At 37.9% G+C, this 27770-nt stretch overlaps 1 protein-coding gene across 1 annotated transcript in view; it reads right to left on the bottom strand.

The window, feature by feature from the left end:
- Positions 1 to 27770, bottom strand: part of PTPN18 (protein tyrosine phosphatase non-receptor type 18) — a 163142-nt gene that overhangs the window by 18538 nt on the left and 116834 nt on the right. The window contains exons 9-14 of the mRNA XM_053695813.1: positions 26436 to 26502; positions 23317 to 23394; positions 23000 to 23086; positions 19732 to 19817; positions 18101 to 18507; positions 1810 to 1865 (exon numbers count right to left, since the gene is read on the bottom strand). Coding sequence (XP_053551788.1) covers positions 1810 to 1865; positions 18101 to 18507; positions 19732 to 19817; positions 23000 to 23086; positions 23317 to 23394; positions 26436 to 26502 — 781 coding nt within the window. The remainder of the gene's footprint in view (positions 1 to 1809; positions 1866 to 18100; positions 18508 to 19731; positions 19818 to 22999; positions 23087 to 23316; positions 23395 to 26435; positions 26503 to 27770) is intronic.

The raw sequence follows: 27770 nt of genomic DNA on the forward strand, positions 1-27770 counted from the left end.
ATGAGGATGTCTGGTGTAATGTTTTCTAACTGCAGGGTATGGTTCCCTAATTAACTGTTTCATTGCTGGGCCACTCACAAAATGTGGCCTTAGAGGGAACACTGATGGTGGATAAAATTGGTATGGTTAAAGGAACATGTAAACAATGTAAACATAAAATATTTTTGCCTTTTTTCATGATATGCTTAACACCTGAGCCTGACAAGGACATGGTCAGTGATTTATGGCTACACAAGTATGCTGCCCCTAGCTGTGTCCTTCTCTGGAGTGGAAGTGCACTGTGCCAGGGTGGGCTTTAACTATGTCTTTAAGGGGATAAACACAGATTGAAAAAATGTATATATACACATTAAAGAAAAAAGCATTTTATTTTTACGTTTCTATGTCTCTTTAAGCAATAGGGAAGTTGGCTTTGTGATTGCTGATGTAGAATAAAATGCAGAATGATTACATACAAAAATAGGAATGGGTTGGGGCAGAGGAAGATGATTCGCTTTTTGATTTCATTTCATTGAGTTGGTGCTGGATAAAGCAAATTGTTATATTGTCAGTTTTTTTGTAGAATGTGGAAGTTAAGTTATGCAGAAGTTAGTTTGCTTTGAGTATGACATTGTTTCTCAACTGAGGTCCTCAAGTACCAGGTCAAGGCCAGGTTTTCATTATAGCTGAACCAGTGCACAGGTGAAATATTCAGCTGATGGGTGAGAGCAGGTTAGTAACCATGGTTACTGATCAGCTGATTACTACACCTGTGCACTGGTTCAGCTATAATGAAAACCTAACCTGTTGGGGGTACTTGAGGGCCGCGGTTGAGAAACACTGATGTATGAGACATCAATGGGAAGGGTTGTCTGCTTCTCTCAAAAAAAAATCTGAGAGAACGTTCTTGTAAACATATGCCCACATAGGTCCTCAACCAAACCCAATGAATTGTACATTTATATGTCCATATCAGACCTCAAATTACACTGACGGACTCTACTAGACAAATTACTAATAATCCCAGCACAAAATAGCAGACCACATATATCATATACTATGTTTATTAATGTATTTGACAATTTTTTATAATTCAGGAAGCCTGATCATGAAAAGCCCCAAATCATCACACATACTCAGGCACATAAAAAAAAACGTAAATAAATACAGAGATAAACACCCCGAAGGCGTGCAGGGTTAATTGCAAAATAAAGCAAGCAGAGCTTAATGCATGTTAACTTACTCTGCTTGCTTTATTTTACAATTAACCCTGGACTGCTGATGACTTAAGTTCTACCCTTGGGAACGCCTTCGGGGTGTTTTTCTCTGTATTTATTTACTTTTTTTTATTTATTTTTTTATGTGCCTCAGTATGTGTGATGGTTTGGGGCTTTTCATGATCCTGAATTATAAAATATTGTCATATACATTAATAGACATAGTATATGATATATTTGGTCTGCTATTTTGTGCTGGGATTATTAGTAATTTGAAGATTTGGGGGTAGTGATGTTACCTTATCCCGTGCACTCTTTTTCATTTAATTTAATCGTATGATAGATAGTGCTGTCTAGATTATATTCTATTAGACATATGCGCACAAGTACCCTAATATAAAAACCCAACCCTTGTCAGTTATATGCTCATATTAGACCCAGATCAGACCAAACTCGCTTACTGTCCAATTCTCTTATATTCATTTTAATGGACAGGTAGCTAAAATACTGGACAGTCTGGTTAAATGTTGGATACCTGGAAACCCTATCAGTAAATGCCTCAGCTGAAAGTGAGATACAACAAGGGATGGCTGTAAAACTGTAAGATACTCACACTTTGTAGAAACTGACATCGTTTCATATCACTTCTGGAGGGTGAAATTGATTCCACTAAATAGGAGAAAACAATAGTTATTAGAAGACTTACGTTAGCTCGACATCTCTAATATATATCCACTAAACAACTGTAGAATAAAAACAGTTAAGCAAACGGCTGGACTAAACATTTACAATCAATTACCATATGCTAGAAAAACAGCAATATTCAATATACAATATACTGATGCTCTCTCTGTAATGTCTGGCTCAACTTAAGACTACCAACTGTTTTTACTTTAAGTTCTTTCACGTTTGTAAAAACCAATTACAATAATTAATAAGAGTCTAATTTTGGACTGCATTATCATAAATTAAGTGATGTACTAAATGAGTATCTGGTGATCATAATATGAATATAAAAAACTATTTATGTAGTGCTTAGTTTGCATATACTGGTGTTTCATTGTGGTTCCACCTACATACTGCATCCGACATGCACATTCCAGCAGATGACTAACACACTATTAAAAATCTGCTTACCTAAAGAGGCTGAGCTGTCTATTTCGGCTTATGTTACAAAATAACAATCTGCATGACTATGCTCTATGCAATGAGTATTACAAAATCCTGAGGCATAATTTACTGCAAAATATTTCCATTTGAATCATATTTTTTATTTTATACAGACTCATCAGTAAAATATTTCTTGCAATAAAATGTAACCTACAGTGATTTTGTTTGCTTCCCAGATTTCATATATTTGTGTGTATTTAAGCATTATATCATATTATATATACAGAATAACATTATATACACACACTCACAGTCTAAAGGTTCCATGTACAATGCACTAATTGACAAGTCAGTTTGTTGGGTGCCAAGTTCAACAAAACATATATGAAGTTACACCTACAGAATTGAAAAGGCACTCACAGCTCTTAACAAATCTACAATATTTTTAAATTAGATTATAATTCCTTAAAGTTCAAACAAGTAATATATATATATATATATATATATATATATATATATATATATATATATATATATATATATATATAAATAAATAAATACATTTGGACATGAAATCTAACAAATATAACTTAAATATAGCATGTAATTTATATGTAATACATTTCTAAACAATTCTTAACAACTTTGGTTTATTTTTTTATCGGATTTGCCTATCTTGCAAACTGAACCTAGATGATCAAATTTCGTCCATATTTTGCTGCATCTGCATTTGTTAGTTAAATAGATTAGTGCAATTTAAAGGAATACATTTTTACAATACAATTTTAAACAGCATTCCAATTTATTTTTATTATCAAATTTGCTTCATTCTTTAGATATCCTTTGCTGAAGAAATAGCAATGCACATGGATGAGCCAATCACACGAGGCATCTATGTGCAGCCACCAATCAGCAACTACTAAGTCTATCTATATATGCTTTCAACAAAGGATATCAAGAAATGAAGCAACATAAATAATAGAAGTAAATTAGAAAGTTGTTTAAAATTGCATTCTCTTTATAAATCATGAAAGAAAAAATTTGGGTTTAATGTCCCTTTAAAGGGACATTTAACACTTCTTGCTTTTGTGTTAAAAACGTGCTTTGTTCCACACTCCCTAGAGGCCAAAAAGCAAAATCAGTAACCTCATTTTTTTATGTGTTGCAAACTGCCTAAACCAGCTGATTTGCAGCAGCTGCATATTACATTGCTTTCTGGCCTCTCTATAGGGAGTGTCTAACAAGCTCAATTTTTGCAGTGGTGTATAAAGTCCTTTTAATTAAAAATATTTAGTGACTTTGAAAATATGAAATCATCTTTTTTTTTCATTTTAAATAATTTATTTTTTATTTGAAAATGCTTATAAATATCTACTCAAGCCAGTCTAACCAGTTTTTTAATGGAGAGGCTGGAACACAAGTTTTCCTTGGACTGAAGACAGCTTTTTTGCATTCCACTAAGAGGTGAAATAAAAATGATTACACACCCAGGAAAATTCTTGTTCAGCCCACTTGAAGACACTTATTTTAAGGTAGATTACAGGGACAGTAAACACCTTGACATTTTTGCTGCCTTGTTGTGCCTTAAAGGGACACTGAACCCAATTTTTTTTCTTTTGTGATTCAGATAGAGCATGCAATTTTAAGCAACTTTCTAATTTAATCCTATTATCAATTTTTTTTCGTTCTTTTGCTATCTTTATTTGAAAAAGAAGGCACCTAAGCTAAGGAGCCAGCCAACTTTTGGTTCAGACCCTGGGCAGCACTTGTTTATTGGTGGGTTGTTTACCAAAAATGGGCCGGCATCTAAACTTACATTCTTGCTTTTCAAATAAAGATACCAAGAGAATGAAGAAAATGTGATAATAGGAGAAAATTAGAAAATTGCTTAAAATTGCATGCTCTATCTGAATCACAAAAGAAAAAAAATTGGGTTCAATGTCCCTTTAACATTGTTTTAAAGCAAATTAACATATTTTTTTGCTGCAATTATTTTCAAGCAACCAAAGTCTGCCCACCCCTTGCCTCATTTGGAGCAGCTAATCTGGGTTTGAGTCTGCAGTTGATAAGGCTAGACATGTTCATATTGTAAATACAAAGTGTATTTTTTGCATTTCTTATCTGTTACAGCCACTTAGGGACATATATGTAGCAGGGTTAGCACTGAGGTCGACAGGGCGCATTTTCATTTCTGAAAATAAGAAAAGCCACAATTTGCTCAGCTGAAACACATTAGAAGGGGGCAAAATCATTCATGAAAGTATATTGCAAAGTTTCAACTATTGTGTAGCACACCATCATTTTGGCACTTTTGGGTTGGTGCTTAAGCGAAAACAAGAACAGGGTTTAGAAGCACGCCCCATAGAAGTCTATGAAATGAGGGATTTAGCACAGCCACACTATCCAACCTCCAAATGTTAGTGCAACTCAGACTTTTACTCGAGCGATAACTTTTAACTTGTAATATGAGCAAAGAATAAGAGTGCAATGGATTTAACTTGAGTGCTCAATAGCACTAATAATTGTGTGCTCCACTTGTAATCTCAGCAGAAATGTTTAAAGGGATAGAAAACCCAAAATGTTTGAGATAGTACACACAATTTAAAAGAACTTTCCAATTAGTCTCTTTAAACTCAAAATAGAAGTCCCCATAAAAGTTTAATTTTGGGTAGTAAAGAAAACAACAACTTTGTAATGTAAATTCTCAGTTATTTTGCCCACTTTTACTGTTTTTACCCCCAAAATTATGGAAGGGGGTTCCCACTGCCTAAGACAGCCTATAGTGTATCCTGTATACGTCAGAATTCTGACCCTACACCGTGCAGCACTGTAATTGCTTAGTTGGTGCTTACTCAACTTCCAGCTGCATAAAACGATTTTCACTGTCAAAGAAGTCAACATCACAAAAATGTTTAAAAAAAACATTAAAACAAATAAAAGTGAAAAGTCAACTTGCTCAATAAAACAATACGGTAACATTTGCACAAAAGAAAACAGGGGAAAAAAATGAGAAAACCTTTTCAGCTTTGACATAGCGAGTACACGACCGTAAGAAGCAATCGCGCCTTTCTATACCTCAGATGCTGAGCAGGGTTGCCACCAATTCTGGTAAAAAATACTGGCTATGCGCATTAGTATAAATAATTACAGTATACAGCATAAACTTAAAACTAAAGCTGCTAGGACTGATTATTAATGATCATTGTATTAAAATTAGATTCTAACACACATTTAGAATAAGTTTCATCATTATATTATATTTATTTCTATATTTAATCTTTATTTTTACATTTAAAAGCAAAACGTAAAAAATACCAGCCATGGGCTCGTTTCAATTAAACCGTTAAAACTTAAGCTATTTTACCGAAGCGGCTGACAGTTAAAAGTAGTTTAGGGTTCCATTTTAGTACTAGGTTTCCATTGAATTATTTTGCACATTGCATGCAGTTACTCTTTTTGTTTAGATGCAAGTTAACGTTTCGTTAATGCTTCCATCCAACGTTGAATTTCTCGAAAATCGCACCAGAACAAGTTTGTTGCTATGTTAGCTTGACCTTACACTATAACATTTATGTTTAATGTCTGTGCTGCTTATCTGTGATCACTTTTAGAGAGAAACAAAAACGATACATTTAATCAATCATTTTTTTCTTTGTTTTATCAATTTTTTATTTTATTGATATATGTAATATGTAATGCTGCCCTAGGCATAGTACTGAAAATGTAGGATCTCTCCTCTGCAAGTATAGTGCTGTATGTGTATTATGTGACACCGCTGCTACACGCTAGCGTTTAAAAAGGCATAGGCCTAGTTGTAATTGTGGAGATATGTGCCTGATAATATTTTTTTCACTTTTACACCTAGTTGAGCTCGGCATAAATTTTATCAAATTATCAACAGTGTATTAACAGTTTATGCTTTAAGTGGAACATTGGTATAATTTAGCACTTTACGGCTTCTAATACTTTCTATGGGACGCAATATTATTTTGGAATAAAGCGCAATCAGAACCTGACGGACTTTAATTTTTTGTATGAGGGCTAAGGTTAAATTCCGTTCCCTTGAGGCTACTTTAGCGTTGCAAAACAGAGATTAAAATTTTTCAAAATTACACTCATTTACAGAATCGCGTTTCCAAGGACCTTTTTAACAGGCACACTACCCTACTAAGATTTTAGCATATATTAAGCTAAAATGTTTCAATATTTATTGCACAAATTACCATTAAATACATTTATGTTAAATTATTCAATTGGTTTGTAATTTGGATATAATAAAAATGGTATAATATTAAAATACTTTATATTACCCTCCACTGGATACTTCACAATGCCAACTAGCTGGCAAAATTTTCTGTGGCGAACATTGTTATTGTTTTTTTCTTTGTTGCTTGATGTTCCTAATTTGCTGTGCGAGATACCGTGTATTGAGCCATTTAACTACATTTGTCAATAACAGGAACGCCCAATGGCAACTGGCTAGAAAAAAATAGGTGAATTTTGAACATAAAAGACATACAATTGTTTCCTTTCATGATTCTGAGTTTAAACAACTTTGCAATTTACGTCTATTATCAAATTTGTTTTTTTGTCTTGGTATCCTTTGTTGAAGGTGAAGCAATGCACTAGTGGGAGCTAGCTGAACATATCAGCTGAGCCAATAACAATAGGCAAATATGTGCAGCAACCAATCAACAGCTAGCACTAAGTAGTGCATTGATGCTCCGGAGCATAAATATGTATGCTTTTCAATAAAGGATTCAAAGAGTACAAATAAAATTAGACAATATAAATAAAATTGGAAAGTTGTTTAAATTTGCATGCTTTATCTAAAAAAATGAAAGAAAGAAAATTGAGTTTTGTGTCCCTTTAAGCATTAGATCCCTTATCTGCCTAATGAGAATCGGTGAATCTAGCCACAATGTATTTCACTTAAAGTGATCGTAAACTCTCTCCTTTATAAAGACAGATCCAGAATGTCAGTGACATTTTAGACAGAGTTTCATTCATAAGTTGTAATGAAGTTACGCTATAACATTTAAATGTAGATATGAAAATCAAATACCCAGCACTCTGCCGCCCTCTTCAAAAGTCAATTATTCTGTTAGCTAACGGTTTGAATTGTTGTCCAATCAGCGCTCTAGCTACAACAAAAGTGCCATATGGGGAGAGCGCTGATTGGACAACAATTCAAACTGTTAGCTCACAGAACAATTGACTTTTGAAGTGGGCGGCGGAGTACGGGATATTTTGAATTTCATATCTATATTAAAAAGTAAGTTATAGCGCATCTTCATTACATCTGGTGAATTAAACTCCATATAAAATATCACTAACAATCTGGATCTGATTTATAAAATGGGAGAGTTTCCGATCACTTTAATTTCTGTTTGTACATTAATGTAAAGATAGTAAGTTGATGTGTAATCTCTGACATCACACACAATATGGCATCACTTATGTCTGATAGGAATGTGCAGTATGGTAATAACTTCTCCTGTTGTATTGTACATAGTGGCTTTACATAGAGCTATATGCACCTCAGAAGACTGCTGTAGACTTGTATGGAAGTGACCAGGGTTTGATCACATAGCACCTGATTTATCTGATGTCAGTGCTGTACAGGACACCCATAATGCCATTCACTTACCATATTATAACATTACACGCTCAACTCCTATTAGCAATTCTATTACCTTCTGTACCACACTGGTCTGTATTGCAAAACACAATACCCCAATGTACAATCACACAGACTGCTGACAGACTTTATTGTCCCCTTTACTCTTGTTGCACACACACCTTAATTCCCACCGTTGTGCCATCACACACCCTATTATGTGATTATACACACGATTATGTAATTACACACCCTATAATGTAATTACACACCCTGTTATGCAATCACACACCCTATCATGTAACTACACACCTTGTTGTGCCATCAAACACCCTATTATGTCATTATACACCCAGTTGTTCCATCACACACCCTAATATGTAATTACATACTCTATTGTGCCATCACACACCCTATTATGTAATTATACACCCGGTTGTTCAATCACACACCCTATTATGTAATTACATACTCTATTGTGCCATCACACACCCTATTATGTAATTATACACCCAGTTATCCCATCAGAAAGCCTATTGTGTACTTGCACACCCTATAGTGTATTCATACAGCCCCTTGTCCCATCAGACACTCTATACTGTATTCACACAGCTCCTTGTCCCATCAGACACCCTATTGTGTACTTACACACCCTATAGTGTATTCACACAGCCCCTTGTCCCATCAGACACCCTATAGTGCATTCACATAGCCCCTTGTCCCATCAAACACCCTATAGTGTATTCACACAGCCCCTTGTCCCATCAGACACCCTATAGTGTATTCACACAGCCCCTTGTCCCATCAGACACTCTATACTATATTCACACAGGACCTTGTCCCATCAGACACCCTATTGTGTACTTACACACCCTATAGTGTATTCACACAGAAGTTTGTTTCATAAGACACCCTATAGTGTATTCACACAGCTCCTTGTCCCATCAGACACCCTATTGTGTACTTACACACCCTATAGTGTATTCACACAGCAGTTTGTTTCATAAGACACCCTATAGTGTATTCACACAGCCCCTTGTCCCATCAGACACCCTATTGTGTACTTATACACCCTATAGTGTATTCACACAGCAGTTTGTTTCATAAGACACCCTATAGTGTATTCACACAGCCCCTTGTCCCATCAGACACCCTATAGTGTATTCACACAGCAGTTTGTTTAATAAGACACCCTATAGTGTATTCATACAGGACCTTGTCCCATCAGACACCCTATTGTGTACTTGCACGCCCTATAGTGTATTCACACAGCCCCTTGTCCCATCAGACACTCTATACTGTATTCACACAGCAGTTTGTTTCATAAGACACCCTATAGTGTATTCACACAGCCCCTTGTCCCATCAGACACCCAATTGTGTACTTACACACCCTATAGTGTATTCACACAGCCCCTTGTCCCATCAGACACCCTATAGTGTATTCACACAGGACCTTGTCCCATCAGACACCCTATTGTGTACTTACACACCCTATAGTGTATTCACACAGCAGTTTGTTTCATCAGACACCCTATAGTGCATTCACATAGCCCCTTGTCCCATCAGACACCCTATAATGTATTCACACAGCCCTTTGTCCCATCAGACACCCTATAGTGTATTCACACGGCCCCTTTTCCCATCAGACACCCTGTACTGTATTCACACAGCACCTTGCCCCATCAGACACCCTATACTGTATTCAAACAGCACCTTGTTCCATCAGTCACCCTATTGTGGAATCACACACTCCATTGCATGCCCCTGTGGTCCCATCATGCATACCATCATCCAACCACACACCCTATTGATCCATCATACACCATACTACTCATTCGCACACACATTTGTCCTGTCAATCATTCTGTTTTCTTACAACCGTTATAACCAATAGTTTGTTGCCCGGTAACTCTGCAAAGAGTAAGGCTCATTATAGCTTCTCAATGATCACTGGCCATTACACTAGCCATTGTCACCCGAATGCTACATTCTGTTATATACGGTCTCCTGAAAGCACTTCGTCCTTATAGTCTCTGTCTGACATACATCAAGTAATCATACTGACAGATAAAGACAGACAAAACTGAGAAAACATTTTTATTAGCTACAATAGACAGACACAGTGACAAGTACATGACAAACAGACATTGCCTACTTTAATATCAGAACATTTTATATACAGGAGTTGTCCATTATGAGGGATGTGATGCTGCAGTTTCTGGGGTGATGCATGTACTGCAGGGAGAGTTAATGACACTGCATGCACTGTACAGAGGTTACTTCTACTAAGGTATGTCACTGTGGGGTTATTTAGATACCTCTTCAGCACTGGAGGAATGACACTCATGTACAACAAGGAGGGGGTTAATGATACTCTATCAATTGTAGTGAAGTAGTTAATGGTAAACAGGGAATGCAGCAATGATAGTAGCGGTGCAGGGAAATAGGTTATGATGTGGCAGGCATAGCAGGGAAGGGTTAATTATTCTGCAGATGTACTTTTTCAGTAATCGATAATTGTAACAGACAAACTGTGATTGTGGCTTTTTATTCCAGACAGGACACAGAAGACAAAATTAACAGACAAATATTAATTTACTCTCTGCTACACCAAAACACATTACACCACCTGCCCCAAGGCAAGACAAACCCTCCGACAGCAATAAATATTAATGGTCTTCTGGTAGTGAAAGCCACTTATCAGCTTTACCAGTCCCTAGGTTATTATATGCAGCAGATTTGCTAAAGTCCACTCAGGTCAGGTCCATGGAATAAAAATGGAACTGGCGTAGCTGGAGCAGCTTGTAAGACTGGAGATCTCTTTCCACTACTCCAGTACTTAATATTAATCCCCACACCACTACTGCAAAAACATTTTATTTCATTAATACTCATTGCCTATACCATTCTGGGTGGCAACATCATCAACTGCACAATATTGCTATTACTTTTGTGTAAAAACTTATTCCCTAGAAAGTCCAAAAAGCAAGTTCTATAACCTATGTTTTCAAAATGCCGCAAATTGCCTAAACCAGTTATTTGATTTGCAGCATTTGTAGGTTAAAGATATTGCTTTGTGGCCATCTAGGGGGCGTTTTTTATACAAAAGCAAGAGGTGCTTAATGACCCTTTAACTTAGAAATTGTTCCAGGGATTGTCCTTGATAAATATTGGAAAAAAAACTGATATGAGATGTTATTGTAAGCTACTTCAGTATTTCACCCTCAATGTAAGGAACTTTGACAATTTAGGGGTCGATCCGATATAAAGCGTCGCCCACAAAAGCCGGCGACGCCAATAATTGCGCGGATTTGGTATCCTATATACGGCGTAAGCTAGAAGTTACGCGCGTATATTTCTGCCGTCGCCCGCAGTTTTTTGGGCCATAGGCAGGTATACCAAACCCGCGCAGTTTGGTATCCAATATGCAGCGTAAGGACTTACGTGGCGAAAATGGAGAAAACTTACTCCATTTTCACCTCGCCACAAAAAGCAGCCGTAAGAAGCCTTACGCTGACTATTGGAGCCCCGTAACTTCCTAAACTGGCTGCTAAAATAAACCTAACATCTAACGCATGCGCAATGTCTATCTCCCTGTCAACCGCGATCTGCTAAAATAAACCTAACACCTAACGCATGCGCAATGTCTATCTCCCTGTCAACCGCGATCCCCCCCGAAATCCCTAATAAAGTTATTACCCCCTAAAACGCCGCTCCCGGACCCCGCCGCCATCTACATAAACTAACCCCCTACTGTGAGCCCCTAAAACCGCCGCCATCTACCTTATCTATCCCGTAATGTGACCCCTTACACCGCCGCCACCTATATAAAAATTATTAACCCCTAATTTAATCTACCTACCCCGCCGCCAGCTATGTTATCTATATTAACCCTAAGTATATTATAGTTAATATAGGTATTACATTATATATATTAACTATATTAACCCTAATTATATTAGGGTTAATATAGTTACTATAGTATTTATATTACCTATATTAACTCTATCTAACCCTAACTAAATTTATATTAAATTAATCTAATTCATTTATAAACTAAAATATTCCTATTTAAATCTAAATACTTACCTATAAAATAAACCCTAAGATAGCTACAATATAATTAATAATTACATTGTAGCTATGTTAGGGTTAATATTTATTTTACAGGTAAATAATTAATTATTTTAACTAGGTATAATAGATATTAAATAGTTATTAACTATTTAATATCTACCTAGTTAAAATAATTACCCAATTACCTGTAAAATAAATCCTAACCTAAGTTACAAATACACCTACACTATCAATAAATTTAATAAACTACAAACATCTATCTAAAAATACAATTAAATTAACTAAACTAAATTACAAAAAAAAACAAACACTAAATTACAAAAAATAAAAAAAAGATTACAAGATTTTTAAGCTAATTACACCTATTCTAAGCCCCTAATAAAATAATAAACCCCCAAAATAACAAAAATTCCCTGCCCTATTCTAAATTAAACAAATTTCAAAGCTCTTTACCTTACCAGCCCTTAAAAGGGCCTTTTGTGGGGCATGCCCCAAAGAATTCAGCTCTTTTGCATTCAACAAATACAATCCCCCCCCCATTACAACCCACCACCCACATACCCCTATTCTAAACCCACCCAAACCCCCCTTAAAAAAGCCTAACACTACCCCCCTGAAGATCTCCCTACCTTGTCTTCACCACACCGGGCCGAACTCCTGATCCGATCCGGGCGATGTCGTCCTCCAAGCGGCAAAGAAGAATTCTTCCTCCGGCGATGTCATCCTCCAAGTGGCAAAGAAGAATTCTTCCTCCGGCGACGTCTTCCTCCAAGCGGCAGCAAAGTCTTCATTCTTCCGGCGGCATCTTCAATCTTCTTTCTTCGCTCCGCCGCCGCGGAGCATCCATCCAGGCCGACGACTGAACGACGAATGAGGTACCTTTAAATGACGTCATCCAAGATGGCGTCCGCCGAATTCCGATTGGCTGATAGGATTCTATCAGCCAATCGGAATTAAGTTAAAAAAATCTGATTGGCTGATTGAATCAGCCAATCAGATTCAAGTTCAATCCGATTGGCTGATCCAATCAGCCAATCAGATTGAGCTCGCATTCTATTGGCTGTTCCGATCAGCCAATAGAATGCGAGCTCAATCTGATTGGCTGATTGGATCAGCCAATCGGATTGAACTTGAATCTGATTGGCTGATTCAATCAGCCAATCAGATTTTTTTAACTTAATTCCGATTGGCTGATAGAATCCTATCAGCCAATCGGAATTCGGCGGACGCCATCTTGGATGACGTCATTTAAAGGTACCTCATTCCAAGTTCAGCAGTCGGCCGGGATGGATGCTCCGCGGCGGCGGAGCAAAGAAAGAAGATTGAAGATGCCGCCGGAAAAATGAAGACTTTGCTGCCGCTTGGAGGAAGACGTCGCCGGAGGAAGAATTCTTCTTTGCCGCTTGGAGGATGACATCGCCGGAGGAAGAATTCTTCTTTGCCGCTTGGAGGACGACATCGCCCGGATCGGATCAGGAGTTCGGCCCGGTGTGGTGAAGACAAGGTAGGGAGATCTTCAGGGGGGTAGTGTTAGGCTTTTTTAAGGGGGGTTTGGGTGGGTTTAGAATAGGGGTATGTGGGTGGTGGGTTGTAATGGGGGGGGGATTGTATTTGTTGAATGCAAAAGAGCTGAATTCTCCCACAAAAGGCCCTTTTAAGGGCTGGTAAGGTAAAGAGCTTTGAAATTTGTTTAATTTAGAATAGGGCAGGGAATTTTTTTTATTTTGGGGGTTTATTATTTTATTAGGGGGCTTAGAATAGGTGTAATTAGCTTAAAAATCTTGTAATCTTTTTTTTATTTTTTGTAATTTAGTGTTTGTTTGTTTTTGTAATTTAGTTTAGTTAATTTAATTGTATTTTTAGATAGATGTTTGTAGTTTATTAAATTTATTGATAGTGTAGGTGTATTTGTAACTTAGGTTAGGATTTATTTTACAGGTAATTGGGTAATTATTTTAACTAGGTAGATATTAAATAGTTAATAACTATTTAATATCTATTATACCTAGTTAAAATAATTAACTATTTACCTGTAAAATAAATATTAACCCTAACATAGCTACAATGTAATTATTAATTATATTGTAGCTATCTTAGGGTTTATTTTATAGGTAAGTATTTAGATTTAAATAGGTATATTTTAGTTTATAAATGAATTAGATTAATTTAATATAAATTTAGTTAGGGTTAGATAGAGTTAATATAGTTAATATAAATACTATAGTAACTATATTAACCCTAATATAATTAGGGTTAATATAGTTAATATATATAATGTAATACCTATATTAACTATAATATACTTAGGGTTAATATAGATAATATAGCTGGCGGCGGGGTAGGTAGATTAAATTAGGGGTTAATCATTTTAATAGAGATGGCGGCGGTGTAAGGGGCTTACATTAGGGGTTAATAATTTTAATATAGATGGCGGCGGTGTTAGGGGCTCACTTTAGGGGGTTATAGGTATAATATAGCTGGCGGCGGGGTACGGGAGCGGCGGTTTAGGGGTTAATAACTTTATTAGGTTGCGGCGGGGTAAAGGAGCGGCGGTTTAGGGGTTAATAGCTTTTTTATTGTTAGGCTAGTGAGGGGGGATAGCGGATAGAGGGTTAGACAGTGCGGGCTATGTTAGGGAGGCGTGTTACACAGTGCGGGCTATGTTAGGGAGGCGTGTTAGACAGTGCGGGTGTTTTAAACTTTAGTCAGGTTTTATAGGCGCCGGCAGATTCTAACGTGCCGCAAGTCACTGGCGACGCCAGAAATTTGTACTTACGCAGATTTCTGGACATCGCTGGTTTGTGAGACTTACGGCACGTTAGCATCTGACGGCGACTTATATGGGATGGCTCGAGTTGCGAGCTGAAACTGCGGGCGACGCCGGTCTCCTTGCTTGCGCCGCAAACTGCGATCGATATCGGATCGCGCCCTATATATCTCTGTTCATTGTAAGACACTATCTGCTATACATCTGCCAAAGCAACACACACACACCTATCCTACGGGTGCATTCCTCATCACGCATGCGCACTGCACAATCCACCTAAACACTCTACAATACTCACATAGCAGTATGTCTTGGGATAATTTAGCACTGTTGTCACTAGTGAGACAATTACAAAACAGGCCATTTTTAGTACATGGCTCTAAACTATAGGCCAAATTTTTTTAAATATAATACAAAATATAAGTGCGCAAAGTGGATGCTAAAGTATACAATTAAAAAGGGTTTTTTTAATTAAACTCAGAATTCTGTATGTTTGACCATGTGCAAAAATTCAAATCTAGTATATTCAAAATGCAGAGAGGCTTTTATGGGTCCTCACACCAAAGGGCCACATTCCTATTTAATTATATATATAGGTATCAAAATAACAAGAGTATTGCATTGAGCAATGATACTTTTTTATTGGACTAACTATACATTTATAAGATGACAAGCTTTCGGAAGAATGTCTTCCTTTTTCAAGTTTGAAGAAATACTGACCAATTTGATGGAATTTAAGAGGTTTATCAACGTATATATATATATATATAAAACAATAGTTGTGGGATAAGCACTCTCACCTCCTCAATGAATGGCCAGGGTGACAGGAACAATGGTTATCAATAGTACAAAGTAGATCCGCACTCACTGGACTTTGAAAAAGAAAATGTGGTTTATTGTTGTGACGTTTCAGGGATCAAACCGTCCCCTTCATCAGACCAAACAAGAGTGAAAAAATAATGTGCACCTATATAGGCTATGACCCCTCCCCCCGGAAGTGACATCATAAACAACACATGTGGTAATCACCATAGTAACATAAATAAAAACAATATATATAATATCACAATGTATAATCAAATAAAGTGAATCATCAAATAAAGTAATATGGTGTGTAGCAGTGATAATTATGAGGAATAATATGTGTTGATTCCTCATAATTATCACTGCTACACACCATATTACTTTATTTGATGATTAACTTTATTTGATTATACATTGTGATATTATATATATTTCTTTTATTTATGTTACTATGGTGATTACCACATGTGTTGTTTATGATGTCACTTCCGGGCGGAAGGGTCATGGCCTATATAGGTGCACATTATTATTTTTTCACTCTTGTTTGGTCTGATGAAGGGGACGGTTTGATCCCCGAAACGTCACAACAATAAACCACGTTTTGTTTTTCAAAGTCCAGTGAGTGCGGATCTACTTTGTACTATATATATATATTTATTATTATAAGTCATAAACATATTAAAATAAAGTGAAACGGTGTAATTAGCATTATCCTCCAAGTTTGCATCTGTCTCTAGTACTGTTACCTAGGTCTAAGTATGTATTAGTGGACAAGCCTTCCAGGTGTGCATGTATCTGTGCAATGTTAAAGGGACACTGAACCCAATTTTTTTTTTCTTTAGTGATTAAGATAGAGCATGCAATTTTAAGCAACTTTCTAATTTACTCCTTTTATCAATTTTTCTTCATTCTCTTGGAATGTTTATTTGAAAAGAAAGAATGTCAGTTTAGATGCCGGCCCATTTTTGGTGAACAACCTGGGTTGTCCTTGCTGATTGGACAGCACCAATAAACAAGTGCTGTCTATGGTACTGAACCCAAAAATTGCTGACTCCTTAGCTTAGATGCCTTCTTTTTCAAATAAAGAGAGAAAGAGAACAAAGAAAACTTTATAATAGGAGTAAATTAGAAAGTTGCTTAAAACTGCATGCTCTATGTGAATCAGGAAAGAAAAAAAATTGGGTTCAGTGTCCCTTTAAATGTGCAATGTTAAATGCGACAATTAACAAATCAACCCCATTGTTTGATGTGTAGATGTGTTACACAAATTGTTTTGTAAAACTGAAATTGTGCATAATACACAAATCATACAAATAACAGCACAAGCATATATGTAGCTCTGAACATTACTGTTACTACTCACCAGTAGTGCGGATCAGTACAACCCTCCAGGTGGGTATGTCACCAACATAACCATATTACAAGAGTAACAATCCTGTTGTGTATATCCCTGTAATACCACTGAGTTATGCACAAGTGTGTCATACATACATTGACACAATGCAATAATGTGGCATATTTAGCAGAAAAGAGCAGGTGATGGGGGAAAATTCCTAAATAACACCTCAGAAGAAATGGGTGTGTGTGGAAGAAGGGCAAAATAATGTGCACCTGCTGTGTTCAATACACATCTCTCACAAGCTGTACGTGATGCAGATGATATTATTTTGTTTAGAGCATTTCTGTAGATGTCCATTCTTGTACAATGTATGTTCATCTAATTTCTCTTACAATTAACATTGCAAAGGCTGATGAGACTCCTTAAAGTGAATGTAAATTTTGATGCTAAAGTGCCCGGTTTTTAAAACTTTGATTAAAAACAGGGGCACTTTAATTCATCAATATTTTCATTTCACTCCTGTTGTGAAAATAAACTTACTTTTTAATCTTCACAGCAGCTCCAGCTTCCTCCACCTGTTTCAAAGCCTCTTCCTGGGTCTAAAATTAGGTATCTGGCTTCCTCCAATCACAGCAGTGAATCAGACACTGAATCCCCCGGGGGGGAATCTGTGATTGGAGGATGACCTATCAATCATTTCTGACATCAGAAATGGCTTGTGAGACCGGAGGAAGCAGCAGCTGCTGTGAAGTTTAAAAGGTAAGTTTTTTGTCACAACAGGAGTGAAATGTAAATTTTGATGAATTAAAGTGCCCCTGTTTTTAATCAAAGTTTTAAAAACCGGGCACTTAAACATCAAAATTTACATTCACTTTAATAATTACCTGGAAATAATTTCTACATTTACAACTGGAAACTGAGAAAAAGCTTTACCTTGTTCATAATTTTAAAGAAACAAATATAAAGTAACGTTAATATTCAGTTAATATGAACCTGAGTTCTACAGCAAATCCAAAACTTTAATAAATAATAAACATCCCTAGGAATAGTGACCTAAACTTCAAAGTAGACCCTCCTCTATAACTCAGCCTTAGTCCATCTTCCCTGGCACAAAACAGCACCAGTTGCCGATTATCCCTGGAATGAGTCCTAAAGAATTAAACCTAGGTCTGCCTGGTCCTTTACCTGTCCTGGGTATCTGGACCTGAGTATAATCCACAGAGCCAACCTCAGAAGAGCTGGGGTTCCCAGCCAAGGAATAGGAAGAAGAGATGGACCCCGTGGAATGAGTCACTGAGGCTGGGGATGACACCCTGATAGTTTTGGGAGTCACAGTGCTGTACAACTGTTCCAAGGAAGCAGCGGGAGCATTGCGGGGAGTAAGGTTATCATACTGATGCCCCAAAGTCGATTGGCATCTTGACTCTTGGACACAAGGTTGAATCTGGGAGGGATAGAAGATTCCAGAAGTTGCTGGCCTGTTCTTTTGCACAATAGCATATGTGTCAGTCGTCATATTAGACAGCGGCCTGCTGGATTGCTCCTGGGAGTACTGAGACAGGTAGTCTGGTTGGTGGAATCCACTGTAGAGACTGGGGGATGAGAGGAAACAGATTCATACAACAGGATGTACAGTGTAACCAGACCACAAGTGCATAACTTGTGGCTTGCATTCTCTCCAAGAAAAAATACAACAGAAAAAATGCAACAGATCTGCAGCACTATGGGTAGAAAACAAAAAACTCAGCAAACACAAGAAAGAAAAGGATAAAATAAATAAAAAAGTGTTATGGGAAATACATTAATAGTGGTAACATGAAAAGAGAAAACAAGAAACTTAAAAGGATACAACGTAAAACTTTAAATGTTCATGCTTCAGACAGAACATGAAATTTAAAAAAAAAAGACTTTTCAATTTACGTCCATTATCAAATTGTGCACAGTCTTTTTATATGCACGCTTTCTGAGGAACCAACTCCTACTGAGCATGTGCAAAACTGTGTGTGTGTGTGATTTGCTGATGGCTGTCAGATGTTACAGGGGCAGGAAAATGGAAGGAAGGTTTGAAATTAGTCAGAAAAAAATCTACTGCTCATTTGAAATTTAAAGTGATATAACATTGTCTTTTTATTAAGCATTTGCAGTTCTGTACTGAATGGTCCTTTACATATATATATATATATATATATATATATATATATATATATATATATATACACACATTTAAAAAAACATACAGCAATATAATGATGTAAAACAAAAATAACCAACCAATGCACAATTTAACAAGTAACACTAAACCACAAATTAAAGTTAAAAAAAAAAAGAAGAAAAAAATAAGAAGGAAAAAAGCAAAAATTCTTTAGTCTACAAAAAATACCCAAACTATCATATGTTTCTAAACGGGGTAATAGCTATTAAGATTTCCTTTAGACCATCCCACAAAACATAATCTTATGATAAACTTACTGTATCATTCCCTGTTAACATAACTTTAACTTTAATAGAATTTAACCCAATGATACGTAGTTTTCATACTTCCACATATAGCTACTCTTACGTTTGGGATCACATGATATATAACGTCTCCTGTATGTGGAATTTCATGGTATATAATTGTCATCTGTATGTGGGGTCATATAGTATATTACTGTCACCTAAATGTGGGGTCACATGGTATATAATTGTCATATGAATGTGGGGTTACATGATATATATGTTCGTAACCTGATTCTCAATAGTCTACTTTACTTCTTCCCTGGGCAGTTGCTCTTTTACATGCACAAGACTACTGGGTATCTGCCGCCGGTGCTTACCGTGAGCTGCTGTCTTTTCGGCACGGTCTCAGACCCCTTAAGACTGGTTGCACAGAGGAGGCATCATCATAAAACGGAGCTTTAGCCTGCGCAGAGAGGTACAGAGTCAGTTGTGTGTTTGCATTGAGCCGTGCAATGTGAAATTCAGGAAGTGACAGTTTCTTCCTGTTTTTATATTGTCACATCAGCCACTATCAGGATTAACCCCTTTTAGATCTGTTATGTGAGATATTGCTGTGCAGCTGTGTGTGTGTTCTAAGTACCCCCCCCCCATCTGATTGAAGGTCAGAAGGACCTCTCCAAGGTGTATTACACTAAGCAACCTCTCCAATCAATGCATTCTCTAAAGCTCACTGCTGAGGTGAGATTATCTAATAAGATTCATTACCTTGAGATCTGTGTATCTTGCTAAAGGCCTGATAATAAAAGATTCTCCTACTTGGAGAGAAATTATAGTTCGGACTTCACAGGGGCTGAACTCAATGAATGCTAAAAGAAAAGTGGCGGAACATGAAAGTCCCAGAAGGATAAAAGATACATCCCATAAGGCTCTCCGCTCAGATGAGACCATCTAAAATGATCCTCCAACACTGTTAGATCTCTCACAATATTCTAGACAGGCAGATTTTGCTATACTTCTTTAAAGGGTGTTCTCTGTATTTCTGTATGTGAATAAGACACAAGCCAAGAATATAGCACAGCATGATATAAGAGTTTTGTTGCACTTGTGATGTTACAAATTCTGATTATGCTTTGACAGTTTCTGTGTAATTCTAAAAATTAGTGTCATACATTTTTACATGTATATTTTACAAATTAAATTGCAATGTGCATTGCTTCTATTTAAAATAAAACTGTAAAACTGACAGCTTCAATTTCCCAAGAGCTTCATTACTTTGGAGAGACAATATAGTGCAGACTTCCCAGGGGCTGAACTCACTGTATTCTATAAGAAAAATGGATACACCTGGAAGTCTCAGAGAGGTGAAAGATGCCATGAAATGAGGCTGGGATACAGAATTTAACAAGGAAGAGTGAAGTTAACAGGGAACACCTGGGACCGGTATAATGTCTTGATGTGCAGCAAATACAAATTAAACTGAAATGTTTTCACAAAAACTTAAAGTGAAAGTCAATCTTAGCGTTTGTGAAAAGGGGACTTTCATTCATGAAGAATAAAATACTTCATGCAGAAAGCTCTTTATTAGTTTCAAGCGTTCGCCGTTCTGAGCTGCTCAGGCAGCCCACGGCAGAACACTGTTTTGCTAGAGAGGTGACGTTACCACCTTTTAGCAAATAGTGTGCGGGAAATCCGGCTCCAAAGGGCGCCAAGATGGATATCCCACACGGCTATTGTTCAAGAGGTGAAAATGTCACCTCTCTAACAAAACAGCGTTCTGCCGTGGACTGCCTTAGCAGCTCAGAACAGCGAACTGTGAAACAAGTAAAGGAGTTTTCAGCATGAAGTATTTTATACTTCATGAATAAAAGTCCCCTTTATTTGTTTCAATTGTCAATCTTAGCGTTTCACAAATGCTAGGATTGACTTTCACTTTAACTTGTTTTTGCATCTAGTTTAGTATATATTATTTTTCTGTCAGTTAAATAAGTGTTGTTATAGACTCTGAACACCTCGACTAGGTATCTCTGCTAAAAGGACCCTTCCTGTACCTGTACCAAAAAGCAACATGATCAGTCGCTGGAGGCCAGAGCAGCAGTTAGTCAAATGGTATGCCGGGTCAGCCAGAGGTGTAAAGGGGTCCGAAACCACGGGTTCCGAAGTGAGCTCCCTCCTGGCAATCACCCCAACCTTTGCCCCTCAAAGGTAGTACAAATCCCCAAAAGAGAGGAGCTCTGGGACAAAGGGCCTCCGGAGCGACCTAGGTCAAAGTTCGGCAGGGATTGCTAGTGAGCCCAGCCGGCGAGTAGTTCCATAAGATCCCAGCTGGGTCTCGGTGAGTCAGGAAGGGGCCAGCGGGCAGCAATCAGCTCTTTCTGGGCAATGAGTAATCCTAGTAACAGTGAAAAGGGGAGCTGGGGGAAACAATCCACAGTATGGGAGGAGGTAGCCTTGGCAGCCTGGTATCCGTGACAAGTGTATTGTGAATTTTGAGCAAAGTTCACCAGTATACAGCTGGTGAGATAATTCAATGAGACTTGTGTAAAATACCCCGGGATCTCCCCTGTCTACCCCAGGGAACTCCTCTGTCCCTCCCACTTTCTAATGCTGTTTTCATTTTACAATTGCAAAAATACAAAGTATGATGCTAATTTGTTTAAGTAACACCGAAACTTTCAAAACATAATCAGAATTTGTAAAATCACTGCTGGATCTAAATGTTTTAAAATAGAAAATAGAAAGTGCAAATCTAAAATGTAATAATAATGAAAGGACCCAATCTAAAGTATAAAGTAATATAAAATACAAAGCACAAAGTATAAGTGTAACAAATCTGTCATATCATGCAGTGCTATATTGTACTGGGCTTGTCTCTCCTTCACATATAGAAATGCAGAGAACACCGCTTAGACAAGTATAGCAAAATATACCTATCTACAATCTTGTGAGATCTCGCAGTGCTGAAGGATTATTTTAGATCCTCTCATCTGAGCAGAGAGCTTTATATATACTGTATATATATATATATATATATATATATATATATATATATATATATATGTAATATATGCGTGTGTGTGTATATATTTGTGTGTATATGTGAAATAACAATGTATGTAAATAAACCACACACATGTATATATGCATATACATAGTCACACAGACACACACATATACACACATACATAGTAGCACATACATATACACACACAGTCCCCCCCACACACACATACAGTCACACAGATACGCACACACAGTTACACAAAGTCACACACACATATACACACACACACAGTCACACACAAAATTACACACACAGTCACACATATACACAAACATATACACACACATACAGTCACACAGATACGCGCACACAGTTACACAAAGTCACACACACATATACACACACACACACAGTCACACACAAAATTACACACACAGTCACACATATACACAAACATATACACACACATACAGTCACACAGATACGCGCACACAGTTACACAAAGTCACACACACATATACACACACATATACTCACACACAAAATTACACACACAGTCACACATATACACAAACATATACACACACATAAACATATACATACAAAAATACATATGCACAAACACATACACACACTGCTCTCACCTCTGTAAGGTTCTCATAGTTTGGGCTGTTCTGTAGTTGGTTCTGAAACATCTCTGTGACAGCATGGTAAAGAAACTCATACTGCTCCTGTAGAATAGAAGACAGTGCTTTGAATAAGATCCAGAGCATTGCAGATACATGGACCTATTGTCTATAGGTAACTATAATGATGGTTACAAGGAGGCATGTGAGATGTTTGTGGAGGTGGTTAGAGTGAACAGGAGGAGTCAGTAATGAGACTGGAGGGGGGGAGTGAATAAAGGATGACAGGGTGAGGATAAATAAACAGAGATAAGAAGAAGCTCATCTGTACCAACCTTAGTCTGCACTGCAGCTGGCCTCTGGCGTCTCATCTCCAGGACAACATCGAAGATACTGAAATCACTGGGAACTCTCTACAAACAAAAAAAATATATCAGCAGTCTGGTACTGTCAATGGCAAAGTGACTACAATGAAAGCTCAAGAGAAGATGAGATTACCACTGGCCCTCAAGGGGAAACCTGGTAATTCTACCAACTTAAAATACTAAAATGGTCCATGAGGGTGGGACTCTGGCATTGCTACTAGCACTTAGGCTAAAAAGTCAGCTCACAAGAATACACTAGCGCTGCCACTAGAAGAAAGAGTTATGTGGCGACTCAAAGGTGAATAACATGGGAGACAAAAGTTACACTAACTCCCCAGCTCACAAGGAGAGCCTGGTGCTGCTTCTAACATTATGTCTGAAAGGGAGAGCCTGGCACTGCCACTAGCACCAACACTAAAACCCTATCACTTGTAGGTAGCCTGACACTGCCACTAGCACCAACACTAAAACCCTATCACTTGTAGGGAGCCTTGCACTGCTACTAGCACCAACACTAAAACCCTATCACTTGTAGGAAGCCTGGCACTGCCACTAGCACCAACACTAAAACTCTATCTCTTGTAGGAAGCCTGGCACTGCCACTAGCACCAACACTAAAACTCTATCTCTTGTAGGAAGCCTGGCACTGCCACTAGCACCAACACTAAAACTCTAGCTCTTGTAGGAAGCCTGGCACTGCCACTAGCACCAACACTAAAACTCTATCTCTTGTAGGAAGCCTGGCACTGCCACTAGCACCAACACTAAAACTCTATCTCTTGTAGGGAGCCTGGCACTGCCACTAGCACCAACACTAAAACTCTATCTCTTGTAGGGAGCCTGGCACTGCCACAAGTGCCAACCCTAAAATTCTATCTCTTGTAGGGAGCCTGGCACTGCTACTAGCGCCAACACTAAAACTCTATCTCTTGTATGAAGCCTGGCACTGCCACTAGCACCAACACTAAAACCCTATCGCTTGTAGGGAGCCTGGCACTGCTACTAGCGCCAAAACACTAAAACTCTATCTCTTGTAGGGAGTCTGGCACTTAAGACTGAAAAAAGAGCATATCATAGCCATGTTATAGTTTTACTTTTGTTAACAAATGTACCACTTGCTCCTGGTGCCCTTTGTTAAAATGTATCCTTTTCCATGACAGCATACTGAGGTAGGCTCAGGATATAATGTTCTACAATGGCAGGGCATTTGGTTTTATGTAATTTCATCCTCCAACAAACATCAAAATGAAGGACAGTACAGTTTTGCACTAAATTGAAAGTACCCACAGATGCGGCCATAGCCTTCAGTGTTTACTGAAGAATCTGGACACTTAAAGCATAGTTATAAAACGTCACACTCACTCTCCTACCCCAGTATGCTCTCATGAAAAAGAGCTAAGTTTAAACAAGGCAAATCAATAGAACATGGTATTTTTCATAATAGATGTACTAAATAAGTATATTAGGATTTTTTATTTTTATTTTATTTAAGTGTTCATTCTGTGCTCTATTTAAGAAGTGCAGTTTTAAGTCACTTTCGGCTGCAGGATTGCATAAGGCTTGGTCAGGTGACTGCAGCATCTTAAGCTATAAGTCAACTATTAGCTGGCAGTTTTCAATCCCACCAGACGTGGGCAGTGTTGCCCAAATAGTGTCTTGTTCAATGATAAATGTGGATAGCGTATTGCTGCCCGCTAGCCTCGATGCAGGGCGTACGGGTTCAAAGATGTCCGCCCTTATCCGCTCAGCATTTTTTAAATGGACACTGTCTGAATTATAGAAATGTCATTGTGGCACCCATATCCCTTTAAATTTCTCATTCATCGCTCTTGTCTTCAGTTTCAACAAAAAATACACGCATCACACATCACAGCTTTGGTTTCAGTAAAAAAAAAACTGAAAGAGGAAGTTGTAATTGTGGACACACACAATAGACTATTATGTACTATATATGAAAGCTCAGATTTCCTTAAAGGGACACAACAATAAAAGAGGACATGTTAACAACTTTTTTCATGTAGAAACAGGTTAACGTTTAATAACACTCTTTAGGGGCAAATTGACCTTCCCTGCAGGCGGAGAGGTTCACAAATAGTGAATCTTTCTGTCAGCTATCGCCACTTGTGATGTTTTATCGCAATGTGAAATTTAACGTTGCACAAGAGGTTTCTTGAGCAATGCCGCCCCCAGCTAGACTAGGGCATGTCACCCCTGAACAAGAGAGTGTCGGATGGTTGATCTCGCCACTTCTGAGGGGGAGGAGAGGAAAAAAGAAGCAGTTCCTGCTTCTTAAATATGCGAACCTGCTTCACATAGCCGGAAAATCTGCAAACACATACAATTACCCCTTAATATACACAATAAATATTGTTATAGTTTTGTGTTGTGTTGGGAACATGCACAAGTAGAATGAAAAACAGAAAAAAACATAGTGGTTGATCACAATCTTGCTGATAAATAGTTTTTTCCCCCCCAGTAGTAATAGCAGGCTTTTAAGTGATCACAATCATAAGGTGCTGATGCTGAAAATAAACCTCATGTTAAAAGTTAAAAACTCCTGAAAACATCTGGAAAGCTTTCAAAATACACAAAAAAAATGATTACTATTTTGATCAAGTTTTAACATACGCCAGTTTCTTTCTGTGTACTTTGTCCTCCAGTGTGAACTTTTACATAGCAGAGAGCTCTCATTATGTCTATGGAAGACAGCTGACACTGGCAAGGGCAGCCCCTTTTCTTTAATACTTGCGCCAAGACTGTCCCTGTGAGGCTAAACATAGTTGTTCACGTTTTTGGTTGTGAACTTTTGACCATCTGGCCCTTTAGTTACGTTTTACTTATGATATAGAGAACTCAACAATATGATCAATTGTTCAGATTCCCAGAATGCACCAGTGTAGCTCCTGTATTCAACTAGTGACTAAAACATATACTTGCTTCTGATTGGGCAGTATTTGTATCTGAAGTGCCACAAGAGTTAAACAAAGTAAAAGAAGAGAATTTGTATCACCCAATTACATGCGAAGCACAAACTGGCCTACACTTGAGAGGCAGTGAAGAAGGGAAAGTGACAGATGTATACACTGTACCTGCTTCTGCAGCAAACACTGAATATGTTCCACAGTGCAGATCACTCCTGTGCGGCCACACCCTGCACTGTAAAAGGAGACACAAGCACAGGTTACCTGCAGCACACATAGCGTACACTTACCGGCATCCCTTATTGCTCATACTCACATAAACAACATATCTGCAACTACAGCTGAAACTTGAAACTTATCTGCAGCTCAAAATACCTTGTGAAGCACACTCACCCTCTACTTACAATCACCTGTCAAGCACACTCTACTCAGAATCACTATGAAGTCCACTCAACCTCTACTCACAATCACCTGTGAAGCACACTCACCCTCTACTCACAATCACCTGTGAAGCACACTCACCCTCTACTTACAATCACCTGTGAAGCACACTGACTCTCTATTTACAATCACCTGTGAAGCACACTCAACCTCTACTCACAATCACCCGTGAAGCACACTCACCTGTAGCTCTCAATCACCTGTGAAACACACTTACCTGTAGCTAACAATCACCTGTGAAGCACACTCACCTGTACCAATCACCTGTGAAGCACACTCTCCTGTGGTCATATCAATCACCAGTGAAGCACACTCTCCTGTAGCTAACAATCACCTGTGAAGCACACTCTCTTGTATTTAACAATCACCTGAGAAGCACACTCTCGTATAGCTATCAATCACCTGTGAAACACACTATTCTGTAGCTATCAATAACCTGTGAAACATACTCTCCTGTAGCTATCAATCACCTGTGAAACATACTCACCTGTAGCTATCAATCACCTGTGAAACATACTCACCTGTAGCTATCAATCACCTGTGAAACATACTCTCCTGTAGCTATCAATAACCTGTGAAACACACTCTCCTGTAGCTATCAATCACCTGTGAAACATACTCACCTGTAGCTATCAATCACCTGTGAAACATACTCTCCTGTAGCTATCAATAACCAGTGAAGCACACTCTCCTGCAGCTAACAATCATCTGTGAAGCATACTCTCCTGTAGCTAACAATCATCTGTGAAGCACACTCACCTGCAGCTAACAATTACCTGTGAAGCACACTCTCCTGTATGTAACAATCACTTGTGAAGCACACTCTTCTGTAGCTAACAATCACCCGAGAAGCACACTCACCTGCAGCTAACAATCACCTGTGAAACACACTCTCCAGTAGCTATCAATTACCTGAGAAACACACTCTAAAGTAGCTATCAATCACCTGTGAAGCACACTCTCCAGTAGCTATCAATCACCTGTGAAACACACTCTAAAGTAGCTATCAATCACCTGTGAAACGCACTCTCCTGTAGCTAAAAATCACCTGTGAAACACACT

Source organism: Bombina bombina, chromosome 12 (genome assembly GCF_027579735.1).
Source record: "Bombina bombina isolate aBomBom1 chromosome 12, aBomBom1.pri, whole genome shotgun sequence".
Taxonomy (NCBI): domain Eukaryota; kingdom Metazoa; phylum Chordata; class Amphibia; order Anura; family Bombinatoridae; genus Bombina; species Bombina bombina.